The sequence below is a fragment of the Chinchilla lanigera genome, unplaced genomic scaffold (assembly GCF_000276665.1).
Source record: "Chinchilla lanigera isolate Chin_1 unplaced genomic scaffold, ChiLan1.0 scaffold00073, whole genome shotgun sequence".
Classification (NCBI taxonomy): Eukaryota; Metazoa; Chordata; class Mammalia; order Rodentia; family Chinchillidae; genus Chinchilla; species Chinchilla lanigera.
Window position 1 is genome coordinate 7,675,315 of NW_004955474.1, and position 13,842 is coordinate 7,689,156.

The 13,842-nt window shown below is 33.6% G+C and overlaps 1 protein-coding gene across 5 annotated transcripts in view; it reads right to left on the bottom strand.

Annotated features, from left to right (window-relative positions):
• Phkb (phosphorylase kinase, beta) overlaps positions 1 to 13,842 on the bottom strand; it is a 201,427-nt gene that overhangs the window by 75,658 nt on the left and 111,927 nt on the right. For all 5 annotated transcript variants that reach the window (XM_013502735.1, XM_005401408.2, XM_005401407.2 and 2 more), the window contains 2 exons: positions 13,755 to 13,832; positions 11,660 to 11,818 (listed from right to left, as the gene is read on the bottom strand). In XM_013502735.1, coding sequence (XP_013358189.1) covers positions 11,660 to 11,818; positions 13,755 to 13,832 — 237 coding nt within the window. The remainder of the gene's footprint in view (positions 1 to 11,659; positions 11,819 to 13,754; positions 13,833 to 13,842) is intronic.

Genomic DNA, 13,842 nt, shown 5'->3' on the forward strand with positions numbered 1-13,842 from the left:
ATGGAGTAGACAATTTCCTGGAAAAAACAACAACAACAACAACAACAAACTATCAAAGTGGACTCCAGAAGGAACAGAAAATCTGAACAGGTCTGTAAAAAGGAGAATGAATGAAACTTCAAACGCATGCACATGTGCACAAGTGCACACAAAAGGTCCAGGACCAGATACTCTCACTGATGAATTCGACTAAGCAGTTAAGGAAAAATTAAAACCGGCTTATTATGAAATTTTTTGAAAAATAAAAGGAACACATCTTAGCTTATCCTATGAGGAAAGTATTTCTCTAATATCAAAATCAAAATATCACAAGAAAATAAACTGAAATCCTTTATGAATACAGACACAAAAATTTTAAAGTATTAACAAAAGAAAGCTAGTAACATAAAGAAAGGATTATACACCATGACCAAAGAAGATTTAGCCCACAAATATAAGGATGGCTTAACATCTAAAAGCCAATTATTACAGTATAACATATCAATAGAATAAAGGACAAGAACCTATATTCCCGTTCAACAGACACAGAAAAAAATTAGATACATCCTTTCAAGATAAAACGTCTATTCATACAAAAAAATCATTAAACAAACTGGGGATAGAAGAGAACTTCCCCAGCTTGATAGAAGGCATATCTATGAAAAATCTACAGCTAATATCACATTCAATGGTGAAAGAATTCCCTTCCCCAAACATCAGGAACAAGGCATGAATGTTCATTTTTACCACTTCTACTCAATATTGTATCAGGGGTTCCAGATGGGAAATCAGGCAAGAAAAAGTAGCGAAAGGGGTTTAGACTGAAAGGAAAAAGCTACCGTAATTAAGGCAGTATGTATGCTCTTAGCATAAGGATAGATCAATGGATTGGTCTCTCAGGGTCCAGAAATAAACTGTTAACATGTGTGGTTAATTGATTTTTGATAAGGATGACAAAATAATTCCGTGGGCAAAAGAATACAGATTTTGTCCCCCAAATAGCAACAGGACAACTAGATATCCAAAAGCAAAAGATGAAGATGGACCTCTTCCTCATACCATATACAAAAATAAACTTAATTAAAAAATTAAACCTAAGAGCTAAACTGTAAGGGCAAATGTGCTGGTTAATACTGATTGTCAATGTAACTGGATTAAGAGATTCCTAAAGAGGGGACTGGATTGGGAGGGTATTAACTTCATCAGTGGGTTGCTCACTGGTAAGAACACAGCTGAATGGGTGATTAGGATGTGGAGTCCAGTTGGAGGAAGTGGGTCAAAAGGGTGAGACTTGGGAAATATATCTGGTCCCTGACCCCTTCTTCTCTGTGCCATTTCCCTGCTCTCTGCTTTCTTGTTGCCACTAGATGAGCAGTTTTTGGGTTTTTTTTTTTTTTTGCCATGCAATTCCCTTACGGTGTTTCTACCTTGGAGCCAGCCCACCATGGACTGAAACCTCTGAAACCCTGAGTCAGAACAAACCTTTCACCCCTTGTGTTGTGGGTAATTAGGTGTTTTGTCCCAGCCAGTAGGGAAGCAGACTAATATACTGTTATGGGTAAATCTTTGTATCTATGGTTTAGACAGAATTACAACAAAATACAGGTGACAAAATTAAGAGATATTAAATTTCATACAAATTATAATGTTTTTGATCCTCAAAGGATACTACTGGGAAAGTAAAACAACAGCCCATGGAATGGGAGAAAATATCTGAAAAACATGTATCTTGTAAGGGACTTGAATCTAAAACATATCAAGAAAAATTATAACTCAATAATAAAAAGACAAAAACCAATTTAAAAATAGTTAAATTGGGCACCATGGCCCATAGATAGAATTCCAGCTAGCCAGAGGGCTGAAGCAGGAGAATGGAAAGTCGAGACCAGCTTGAACAGGTTAGTGAGACTATCTCAAAGTAAAAACGGGACAGCTAAGGATGTATCTCAGTGGTAAAGTGAGCCTGGTTCTATCCCAAGTACTGAAAAAAAAAAAAAAAAAAAAAAGAGGCCACAATATCTAAACAGGTATTTTTTTCTAAAATAAAATAAATTACCAAAAACCATGTGAAAAGATGGCTCAACAACATTAGTCATTTGGGAAATGCTAATCAAAACCACAATAAGATACCAATTAACAATCATTAGGGTGACTATAATAATAAAAATAAAAAAACAAGCATTAGCATGTAGAGAACTTGGAACTCTTGTATATTGTTAGTGGGAAAGTAAAATAATAGCGCTGCTTTGGAAAACAGTCTGGATGCTGTTCAAATTGTTTCTCACACAGGTAGCATACAACCTAATGACTTCTCTACTAGGCCTACACCCAAGAGAAATGAAAAATGTGTTACAAAATAATGTGTACATGTACATTCATAGCAGCATTATTCGTAAGAGCCAAAAAATGGAAACAACCCAAATGTCCATTCTGAGGAATGGAAAAATACAATGCAATACATACATGCAATGGAATGTTATTCCACCATACAAAGCAACAATCTGCTGATTTAGGCGGCACCAGGAAGGAACCTGGAAAATGCTCGGTTTACTGAGAGAAGCCAGTCACACAACAACACATGTTACATGCCTCGGGGTATACGCAGTGTCCAGAATAGGCAACAGAAAGCATGTTTGTTCTGGAGGCGGGCCATTAGTGAAGTGATTAGATCCAATTGGGAAGAACTGCTAAAGGGTAACTAAAGGGTAAGAGGTTCTTCTGAGGGATGATGAGATGTTTTGAACTAATTGTGACGGCTGCAAAAATCTGTGACCACACTGAAAATCGTTGAATTGTAAACTTAGCCCTTTTCCTATAGTTCCTGTGGCAGTTCTTGATAAAAACCCAAAGATATAACAAGGAAGGCAATCCACAGCGGGAGGAAGGTGGTAGAAGGGCCTAGGTCAGTAGGTGTCTAGTGTCTTCTGTAAGGAACTGGGTGATGCTCATCAGCACGTGACGCTCACTCTAGCTGGGCTTCTGCACAGGCTTTTCTCGGGGAGGGGGGAAGATGCAGGGGAAGAGATGGTGGTGGGAAAGTTCCTCTGAAGTATAATTCTGCAGAGCTTCCTTGCAGGGCAAGCTGGTAGTATTTGAACAAAGATACCTTCAACCCAGCGATTTCACATCTATATAGTTACCTTAGTTATACTCACACATGTGCAAATTAATGCAATAATAAGCACAAAAATAAATTCAAGTTCTACTAAAATGAGCTGGAGAATTTATATATTCTTAGTGCACTTAAGCTCTGAAAATGGGTTCATTTCACTCTTAATCTTTAGTTCTATGTTGTTCATGTAAAAATACTAACACATTGAGTTTTTTATAATTATACCTATGCATATTCTTTATTTTAAAAATTACAGTTCATTTTCCATGGATTTTTACATACTGCTGTTAGGCAGTGAATAATACTGAAAAACAGACCAGGAAGTCAGTAATTATAAATTTCTTTGCAGCTTGGGGAACATTTCTACATTATATTTCATTCTAGGGTATCTTCCAGGTACATCTGCAATGTTATCCAACAAACAAAATCATCAAAGCATGTTTTAGTAACTCCTGGAGAATATCTTCAATAATAACATAATATTAACAGAATAATAAGAAAAGATGAGAGGAGGAAAGGCAGCAGCTGCATCTAGATAATGCTTACTGAGTACTTGGCATCACTGAAGTATTTCATACATATTCATCTTCAAAACAACCTAATCATTTACAGACAACAAAACAGAGGCAGTTTTTAAGTAACTTGCTTATGGATAGTATATAGCAAATGTTCTCCTCTCTGCAAAATAATACTTTTGAAAAATTTAAACCAAAATGATACAGGTTTAATTACAGTAGCTTGAATTTATCAATTTCAGTTTAGCTCATGATGCAGGGTTGATCAGTACACTGATATTCTAAAGAAGCAGCAAATTATTTTCCTCTGCTTATTTGTATGATCATTGATGCAAAAAAACCCACAATAAACAAGTATTTATGTAACTAATATTGCGCTATTATTCTCTAGAAACAAAATTCTACCTTTATTTTGTTATTGAGAAGTGGTGACCAACAAATTAAGAAATATCCTTAGAAAGCATAAATGCTAGTATACCACAACTGACATTAGTCAAATGGTAACCAAGCCCTTTAGAAAGCTTATTACTCTGCATTTCCTCTATACTTTTCTTTTTGTACCACACTTCTATATTTAGCATGATTTTCCAACTTCTGCTATACACTCATGTATAACACATACTGTGTTAATACTTCTCATTCATGGCTATGCCCCAGCACCTAGCACAGTTCCTGGCACACAGTGGGACCTCACAGACTGACATACCAAGCAGAAGAATAAATCAGTGGGTCAACCAGTGTGGAAACACTATCTGACATAAGGACAAATTCCTGTAATGATAAAACTAACAGATATACTTAAAAGATCAAATTAATAGACACACTTTTCCTCACAGCACTGATTACTATTATATAGGAGCAAAAAAAGAGGTCCTTATTGTGGCAATGCAATAATGTGGGTTTTCTGGTGAAGAGTGATGAGCCTGAAAGAACTTATACCCAACCAACTACAGAATAATTAAAATGAAACTTAAGAGACCAGGATAAAAGCATAATAGCTTTCTACATTTACTCAGGGTGCCAAACCCTAAATATAATCAAGTATTTCTATAAACAAAGATAACTATCTTTGAATACTTAAAAAATAGAAATCAAGCTATGTGCATTTTTATGCCCAGAAAAGTCTATAAAATATATTCTGGATTTACCTCAACAATTAGTGCTGAGGGTAAAAAGAAAATATTAAGAAGTCAAACACTATACAATGTATACATTGAAGCATCACATGGAACCCCATAAATATGTACAAGTTTTATGTTTCAATTAAAAACCTAAAATATTTTAGCCAAGTATTGCAGTGCATGCCTGCAATCCCAGCCTTCAAGAAGCTAAGGCAGAAGGATCACCCCTAATTCAGGGTCAGCCTGGGTTACACATGCCTTTAAGGCCAGCCTGTACTATATAGCAAGATCCTCTCTCATAAAACCAAAGCCAGTCAACCAAATGCAGCTGCCGTAGACAGCCACTACATTTCTGTATGAAATGATAATTTAAACACTACCTAACAAAAAAAATTTTTCTCTTTTCATTGAAAAAAAAATCACACAAGGCTCAGCAAGATAATTCACAAAGTAAAATTATACTTCAAAGCCTGATTCTCAACTACAAAGGCTTTATTAGCAACATGTACTCTGAAATTAGCCACTTGGAGCAAGAGAAAACTTTGACCTTCAACCTCATATATTATACTCCAAAATTCCAAAATAAAACACTGATAGATCCGATTGTATACAAAGATTTTTTTAATTTGATCATGAACAATCATTATAGAAATTTAGAAGCAAACATCTCAGAAAATATCAAGAGGTTTAACACATTTAATATATAAAACATTCAGACAGCTTAATAAGAAAAACAACCAGTGTTAAATGGGCAAGGCACACTACTAGAGAACTATAGAGGAATATTTAAGAAATGTGGTTTTTAACAATCTGTATGTAAATGCACACAAATTACAACCTACTATTTTACTAGGTTAGCAAACATTGGCTTTTAACAAGAATATTTGATGTCACAGAAGTTACAGATGGCACAAATACCCTGTAGATTCCTGAATAAATGAACAAATGGTCAGGCATGAGCTGTATGACCTTGGATGAGTTGCTAAAATCTTCTGGGCCTCAGTTTCCTCACCTATGCTATTTAGTATCCATCACATAGAGAAGTTGGAAGAATTACTTAGGATAGTATTTGTAAAAGACAAACACAGCATGAGACATTTTAAGTTGGGTATTATTATTACCACTAGTATTTCTGGGAGACAGTGTGACAATATATAAAATACCTATTCAGACTCTCTAAGGCATGGCTGCTTTTATACTCACTTGTACTAGTAAATTTGGGGTGGGACCATAGGTTTTTTGAAAATTTTTAGCTCTAGTAGCAATTCAACTACAATGTTTTAGTTTTTAAAAGCCGATTATTTTTACAATGAACTAAAGAAAGAAAATCTTCCTAGGAAAAGCTTCTAAAGTAACACTACATGTGTTTTCAAGATGTGTATACCTGCTGTGTAGAAATCCCAATTTAGGTCACTAGCAATCACGTGGATACCATGAAAAAGATAATGAAATTGCTCAGAAATCGATGTCTTTCTGCTTCAAGTTTCCTGAAGTATAACAGCTAGGAAATCTCTGAGCAACGACAATATACAATACAATTACTTGTACACTCTTCTCTACTCATTTCATCTTTAACTAATCAGTAACAAACCCATGTGATATACTAAAGAGTCAGCTATATTTGAAGTCAATAGACCAATGAAAAGACCCCAATTTCCTATGTTCTCATATACAGTAGGATGCATTAGATCAACAACTTAAAAAAGAATTTCTAGGATTAACAAGTGGCTTTTATCTTTGAGGTCAACTGAAGGCAAGAAACATCAGGAATGAAATAAAATAGACTTGCCTTTGTTACAACACTGGACTTAGAAGTTAGTACATCAGAATAGTTAGGCTGCCCTTAGCGAGAAAGAGAAATAGGTCCTATTGGTCTTATTATAGACCTGACAGTAACAGAGCCAGTGGATGATCATGGTGATTGATTATCAAAGAGAAGGCCTCTAAACACAGAAGGAGTGAGCAGAAGAATAGTTAAGTAGCAACTAGGGTACAGTCTCCTTTTCTTTCCTTTTTCTCTTTGGATTAATTTTGTGGCTATGGTATACCTATAAGAAGAGCTCATGAGTACCCTGATTGCTTGCCTGAACAAAGCTATGAGACACATGTTCACATATACTGTCTCCTAAATTCGGCTGGGAGGAAAAAAGGAGAGAACAAAGGACAGGAACTAGAAGAATCATTTAAGTATATATTTGCTATGAAGTAAATGCTTTCTGTGTATTTCTTCACTAGTGAATCCTTGTAAAAAAAGGAAACTGATCTTCATGGAAGTTAAAAATAAGTTTTTCAAGTCACTTAGATAGTACAGATGGAGGAATGCACATTTAAACTCTGAACTGATTCTTAAGTTTATGATCTCAAAACCAATGACTTCTCCTGCACTCCAGGAAAAATAAGAAGAAAAGGAAAAAAGAAAAGCCAGGAGAGAATGAAGGAAAAATCAAAGTGAGAAAAACAATCTATATCTCATGGTTACAAGTTTACTGGGTATTAGTAATCATTTAATATCTACAGGGAAATGAATTTGACTCCAAATAATGACTTTATCAGGGGATTCAGAAATCCAAGAAATTAAGTTGGGGACTTACATTTATTATTTTTAATACATATAATATGTAATATTTTGGATATTTTAAAGTACATATATACATTTTAGCATTAATTATTTTTATTTTAAAGAAAATAATACAGAAAAAGAAATAGCAAGATACAAACAACACAAAGCAAGGACATTAAAAATGATACAGGGTTTCAAACCAAATGATAAACAGTGGTTGTTATATTACATATTGTTATCTTCAACGAAGTTGCTCAGATTACCAGATGTAAGAATAGAAGATTGATCAAATCATTAAAGGGAACAAGAAAATAATAATTTAAAAGAACATTAGAGACAGTACATAGTGTGTCACTAGGCAGGATTATAGGAATTCACCAATGGATATTATACTGCAAATTGTTGTCATCAGATGAGTTGCTCAGATTATCAGATACAAGCATGCTGGTGGGAGTGTCAATTGGTGAAACCACTATGGAAATCAGCTGGAGATTCCTCACAAAACTAGGATTAGAAGTCCCACCTAACTCAGCTATTCCCCTTCCGGGTATATTTCCAGAAGAATTAAAAACATACCACAGCAATATATGTGCACCCATGTTTATAGCAGCACAATTTGTCATAGCTAAATCTTGGAAACAACCCAAAATGCCCATCAACTGAGGAATGGATAAAAAAGATGTGGTATTTGTATACAATAGAGTATTACTCAGCTATAAAAAAAGATAAACTCGAGGCTTTTATAGGTAAATGGATGCAACTAGAGACCATACTCGTAAGTGAAATAAATCGGACCCACATGTATAAACATCATATTGTCTCCCTGGTGTAAGAACATGAAAGAGTAAATAAAACCCAAAATGTACAATAGATAATAAGAAAGGGAAAGAAACTGCTCAAAGGAAGGAACAACTGGGATGAGGGAAAGAAGAAAAAGAAAGTACTAAGGCATTTTATATATATATATATATATATATATATATATATAAAGTACTAAGGCATTATATATATATATCTATATATATGTAGGTGGCATAACTGTACTGTTGGTATCTGATGGTTTGTTGAGGGGAACAGTAAATGATTAAAAGTATTTCTATATATATTTAATCACTTTAAAGGTCCCTCTTGGTGGTCCAAAGAAATGAAATAATACTCATTCTTTAAACACAGATCTTTCCTGAAATTCAAGGACAATTTCATTCTTCTGAATATTTTAGGAGTTTGTGTGTATGGCACAGAAAATTAATTAAGACTGCTTAAAAATTTTTCAAGCTTAAAGAACATGTCATTTTAATTGTTGATGTTTATTAATGTTTTCAAAATATCCACCCTAAAAAATTCATCAACTCATCTTCCTTAAGATATGCAGTATATCAAGTTTTAATCTATAATGATCTGGGATCTTCTAATAGTAGCTGAATGAAGGTCTGCTCTATAAATATCTGCTATACAGGATAAGTTGGTTGCATGCATATTAAAAAGATAAACTAAAACCAAGAAGTGAAATTTCTTAAAGCTAAGTGACAGATACATCAAATAAGAACATGTATGTATGTTATATAATGTCGGGTAGTTTTAGAATAAAAACATTGTTATATCATTTTAGTTTCAGAACCTCAAAAGAAAATCTTTCAGTCCAAACATCACAATCTTCAAGTGGCTTTTTATATGATACATACTTTAGAGTTATTTATTTTTGCAAAGAGCTTAAAAAAGTACTTTTCTTTTCTATATAGTAGTCTCAAAGAGGTAAGAGACATTCAAATTTACATAACAAGTTGAAGTCATAACTAATGATCATTTTATTTAAGATGAATATTTTATCATAAAATATGGCACATAGCTTAAAATAAACATGTTTATAGTTTATTTATTTTATAGCAAATATTGATTTTTCTAAGTTTTCTACGGCAAAAAAGGAAATACTGTAAAAATTAATCATTTTCTAAAATCACAGATGTTTAGGACTTAGTTTAAGAAATACCATATGTGTTTTCTTCTCTAACAATGGAATAGAAGCCACATCTTTGCTGTATAATTATTCACTTAGGCATTCATAGGCAAAGTATTTGTCTTAGATTTCAGTGGAATATAAACTGGCCTGAATTCATGAACATCACATACTACAGAATGTTTTTAAAGATTCACTATTCTATTACTTTCATGTAAAAAAAAAAAAGTGACTCCACTTAACTGCTCACAGAATGCTGTGAATTAGATATGTGAGTTTCCTTTAATGAATAAATAAGATTTTGTTAGTAAATGTGCTATCTTAATAAAAATCCACAGATATCTGATGGCTCTTGAGGGATGTGTACAATAGTTAAGAGCAACTAAATGATTCATCTTCTGAAATCTTATTGATCTTAACTAGTGAGTTGTTAACCAGATGACACATAGCTATGGCAGAGTACTAATGAGTACATAACTCGTTTTTATCAGCAGGAAATTGGTATGTGGTTTCATATTTCAAATACCTTCTGCATGTTCTCCACTGTCTTCTTAGAAGCTCAGCAGGGAAAAAAAAAAAATAGACTCTCTTTTAACAGAGCCCTGCAGTATTTCTGCTTTGTTTTTTCGGTCATGAAACAAGGAATGAAGGCATGACCTATACTATTTATGTGCATTCTGGTCTTATCATGAGAAAATGCTACCTATGTGCAAGATCCATCTCCCTTTATTCTGCAGTAAGGAGGGAGCAATGCTGTTTTACTGATTGATACTACCGTCAATCCTTTTCTTTTTTTCCCCCCTTGCCAGCACTTACTGTTTTTTATACTCTTGATAGCCACCCCGAGTGGAGTAAGGCAGAATCTCAATGTAGTTTTGATTTGCATTTTTCTCATGGCTGAAGATGTTGACCCATCAATCAATCAATACATACCTACATTTCTTTTTTTAAGCTCAATTTGCTTGTGGAGGGTATACTCAATTCTGTATTCCCAACTCATAGCGTTGTCAATTGTATTCAAATCCTTTGCTCAAGCAATACTCCTTCTAATTGTATCAACCCTAGAATGGACATTTAGTAAAGGCAGGGAGGTAAAGGGTTTTACTTTAAATTCCAGGTCCTAGTTGTCAGTTTTGGGGCTCTGAATCACAGAAAAATTCACCATGCTCGTTTATAATTTCTAAGTGTACATAAACTTATGACTCTCATATTAAAATTCTTGTTCTTATATAGGTTAAATATTCCTCTACTAAAATGTTTTATTTAGCTGTTATCAAAAAGCTTCTTTAAATATATGTTAATAAGACGGAAATAACATTCTAACTAGATAACCTTTCCAAACCTGGCTTGATTCTAAGAAAACTATTTCATGTATATTTCTCCCCCCCTTTATAAAATCTAAAAGCCAAGCCTATATAAAAAATAAGCTCCTTTTCAAAAAGCTGCCCTTTTAAAGAAAAAAGGATTTTCTATATGTTTTTAAATTATCATTAAGTATATACATAGAGACTCCAAAAATATAGTAAGGAAAGGAGCAAAGTGAAGAAAGCATTAGCTCAAATTGAAAATCTGGTCTTTGAAATATTCCTCTCTCATGGAATATTAAAAAGAAACCAAAGATGGTTACTCTTACTGCACAAACTAATTTAGCATTTATATAGAAATGTTAAAACAACAAGGGCAATAACAGTATTTCATATAGTAAGCAGTTATTTTTTAGTGCAGGTAAAATATTTACAAAGCTTGCCTCATACCCTATTTGTTATAAAGTTATTCTGACTTTAAAATGATAGCCCGCTTGATGGAAATGCTAGTCATATCCGAAATTTTAGCAAAAAATGGTACAGGAAATGCATAATGACTTTTTTTATGTTTACCAAATTTACTTCTGTTTCCACGTGCCCAAGGGTACTCTGATTCAGCTAAAATTGTGAGAGAAGCTAAAAAGGAATTCCAACAAATTATGAATAAGTAGTCTCATTAAGCTTTCAGCTAACTAAGAAAACTGTCAACATTTTATTGGAAGAAAAAGAATCTTCAAAGATGGCCTATGCCTTATGACAAGCAGTTTACTAACACAATGTCCAAATGTGACTGTTATATTAAATCAAATTTTATTGTATCACATAAAAACTCAAAGGTTCTCATAGCTTTCTGCCAGAAATCTTTCTGCTAAGCTGAATGCAACCCCCTAAGTGATCATGATACCCATACCTATTTGACTTTCTTCCCAGAAACTATCCATCATCATTCAGTAGAACAGATATGTTAATACACTTTCACACACTAAGAAACTCCCCAAAGGCCTCTAACAGAATAAAATACCACCCAAATATAAGAAAAATGTCAGAGAAGACCTATCGATTTCTAACAGTTTGATAACAAGAGACAGAAATGTTCCTAACATTCTCCACTTACCTAGGAGTTTTGCAATGATATAAAGGGCTTGTCCCCAAAGAAACAGTTTTCCATCACGTCCACAGTTGCTAGGAAATCGCTTTTGACTACCAGGGTTTCTTTTTTCACATTCTACAAAATCAGCTGGCACATAATAGTACTTTGGTACAACAGGATATCCTGTAAAGTTGAAGAATAAGTATATTTAAAATGTAACAAAGCAGTGTCCTTCCACAATTCCTCTTAACCTGAAACGACTAGAAAGCAGATAGATAGAATGATTTTACTTGAGGTAGTGGATTTGACAAACTATAGGAGATGGGATATTCTGGTTCCTTTCAGATACTGCCAGTGAAAAACATGGAGAAAAGCTTCTTGATTTCAAAAACTAAGTCAACAGCACAGTATTATGATTCAGAACACAATGTACACACATCTTGTTTAACAATGCTTAATTTTAAGAGTTTTAAATGAATCCATAAATATACAATATGCAATATATAAAGCATAGAGAAAGCTTGTCTTAATATGACTAGTCAATAGATGCTTCACAAGTAGATACTATATAATCATAAATAAAGAATTATAACCCTGAGCCACTGCTTAGAGCAAAGAAATCCCTATTTAAATATTAAGCTGATTATCTACCATTCCATATCAATGAAAGAAAAAAATCCATCTTTCTCTGTGACTAACTCATTTAAATATTCCTTGGAGAAACTAAACTATTATTTAAGGAGTAGGATAGTTTTAGAGTACTTTTTGCAATATTAACCCAGAGACAACTTAATTTTCCTAATAAAATTACAAAAATTTCCTTAAAATTTTGCTACTTCCTCAGGCAACAATCAATACTGATATGTGTGTCAAAAACCAGTAAAATTCTCTACGATACTCAAAGAATACTTTAGACATCACTGTCCAAGCATGATGAAGCCAGAAAGGGAGTACGTGAAACTCCGATCTTCATGCACACTAAAGGGATCTGAATACCAAACCAGCTGATTCTCAAATACTATATTTATTACATTATTTCACTCATCAGGCAAGTGATTATTTCAAGTATAAAGACATACATGCTTTTAAAAATTAATATTTATTTGTAATTTAATATTTAAAGAAAACTGTTTTTAAAAATTAGTATTTATTTGTAATCCAATGTTTACCAATATACATATTTCACAATTTTTAACATTACAAGAATTGTTAAAGATGGGCATAAAATGTGAATTATTTACTCTAAGATATTTGTAGAAAACATCAACTATCACTAATTTGCTGTGAGACAGGAAGAGAACACACAGTGCTGTGAATGACACTTCGTGTCTTATGACCATGTGACTTTTTTTTTAACCAACACACCATCATTTTTAACCTCCATATAAATGTATTTTAAAAGCTTGTTCTTCCATGAGAATATTCATATTCTTCTTAATACTTCCAATCCTAAAGATATTTACACAACTGCCTTTGGAACTCCTTTGAGAATTAATTTTCCATTATATAGAATAGTCAATTATGTTCTTTTATGGCCCCAGTAGTGTTTGACTGAAACGAATGCAGACTCATAAGATGGGGAATTGGACCACTTATAAAATATTATACCCATCCTCAAAGGATGACATTTTAGCATAGCAGCGCATATTCAAAATACAATGCTAAAGGTCCTAGAAGCAACTCCGAAGAGGAGACCTGAGTGCTCTTGGCAATGTTTGGGCCTTCAGACCAGAGCAGAGCCTCTCCAGGCAGTCTTTTGCATGGGAAGTGGGGACTTACACTTGACATAGCGTTTTTGATGATTAGGACAAAAACCAGCCACTTTATATTAGTGTCACACTACACAGAGTGAAAAAGTTATACCATAAATAAGATGAAAAAAATCACCCACATGCAAACTATCACAGCACTGCTATAGCCATGAGTGCTAATGTTCACCTCTAGCTTTGTCTGGCCTAATGAATTTTTGTAAAAAGATTTACTAAAATAAATCAATAGAGACTACTATTTCTAATTTCATTTGAGGCCACCTTCATTTTAAAATTTAATAGCAATTATTGTGTATTGTAAAGGACTCATTTATACATTTCACAGGAACATTCTGGAATAACAATTATACCTTCTGTAGTCTGATGAAGCACTGGAGTCAAAAGGTCCTGATACTCCTTGACTTGTTTGGGATTGCCTCTAAAAACTCCTAAAATATA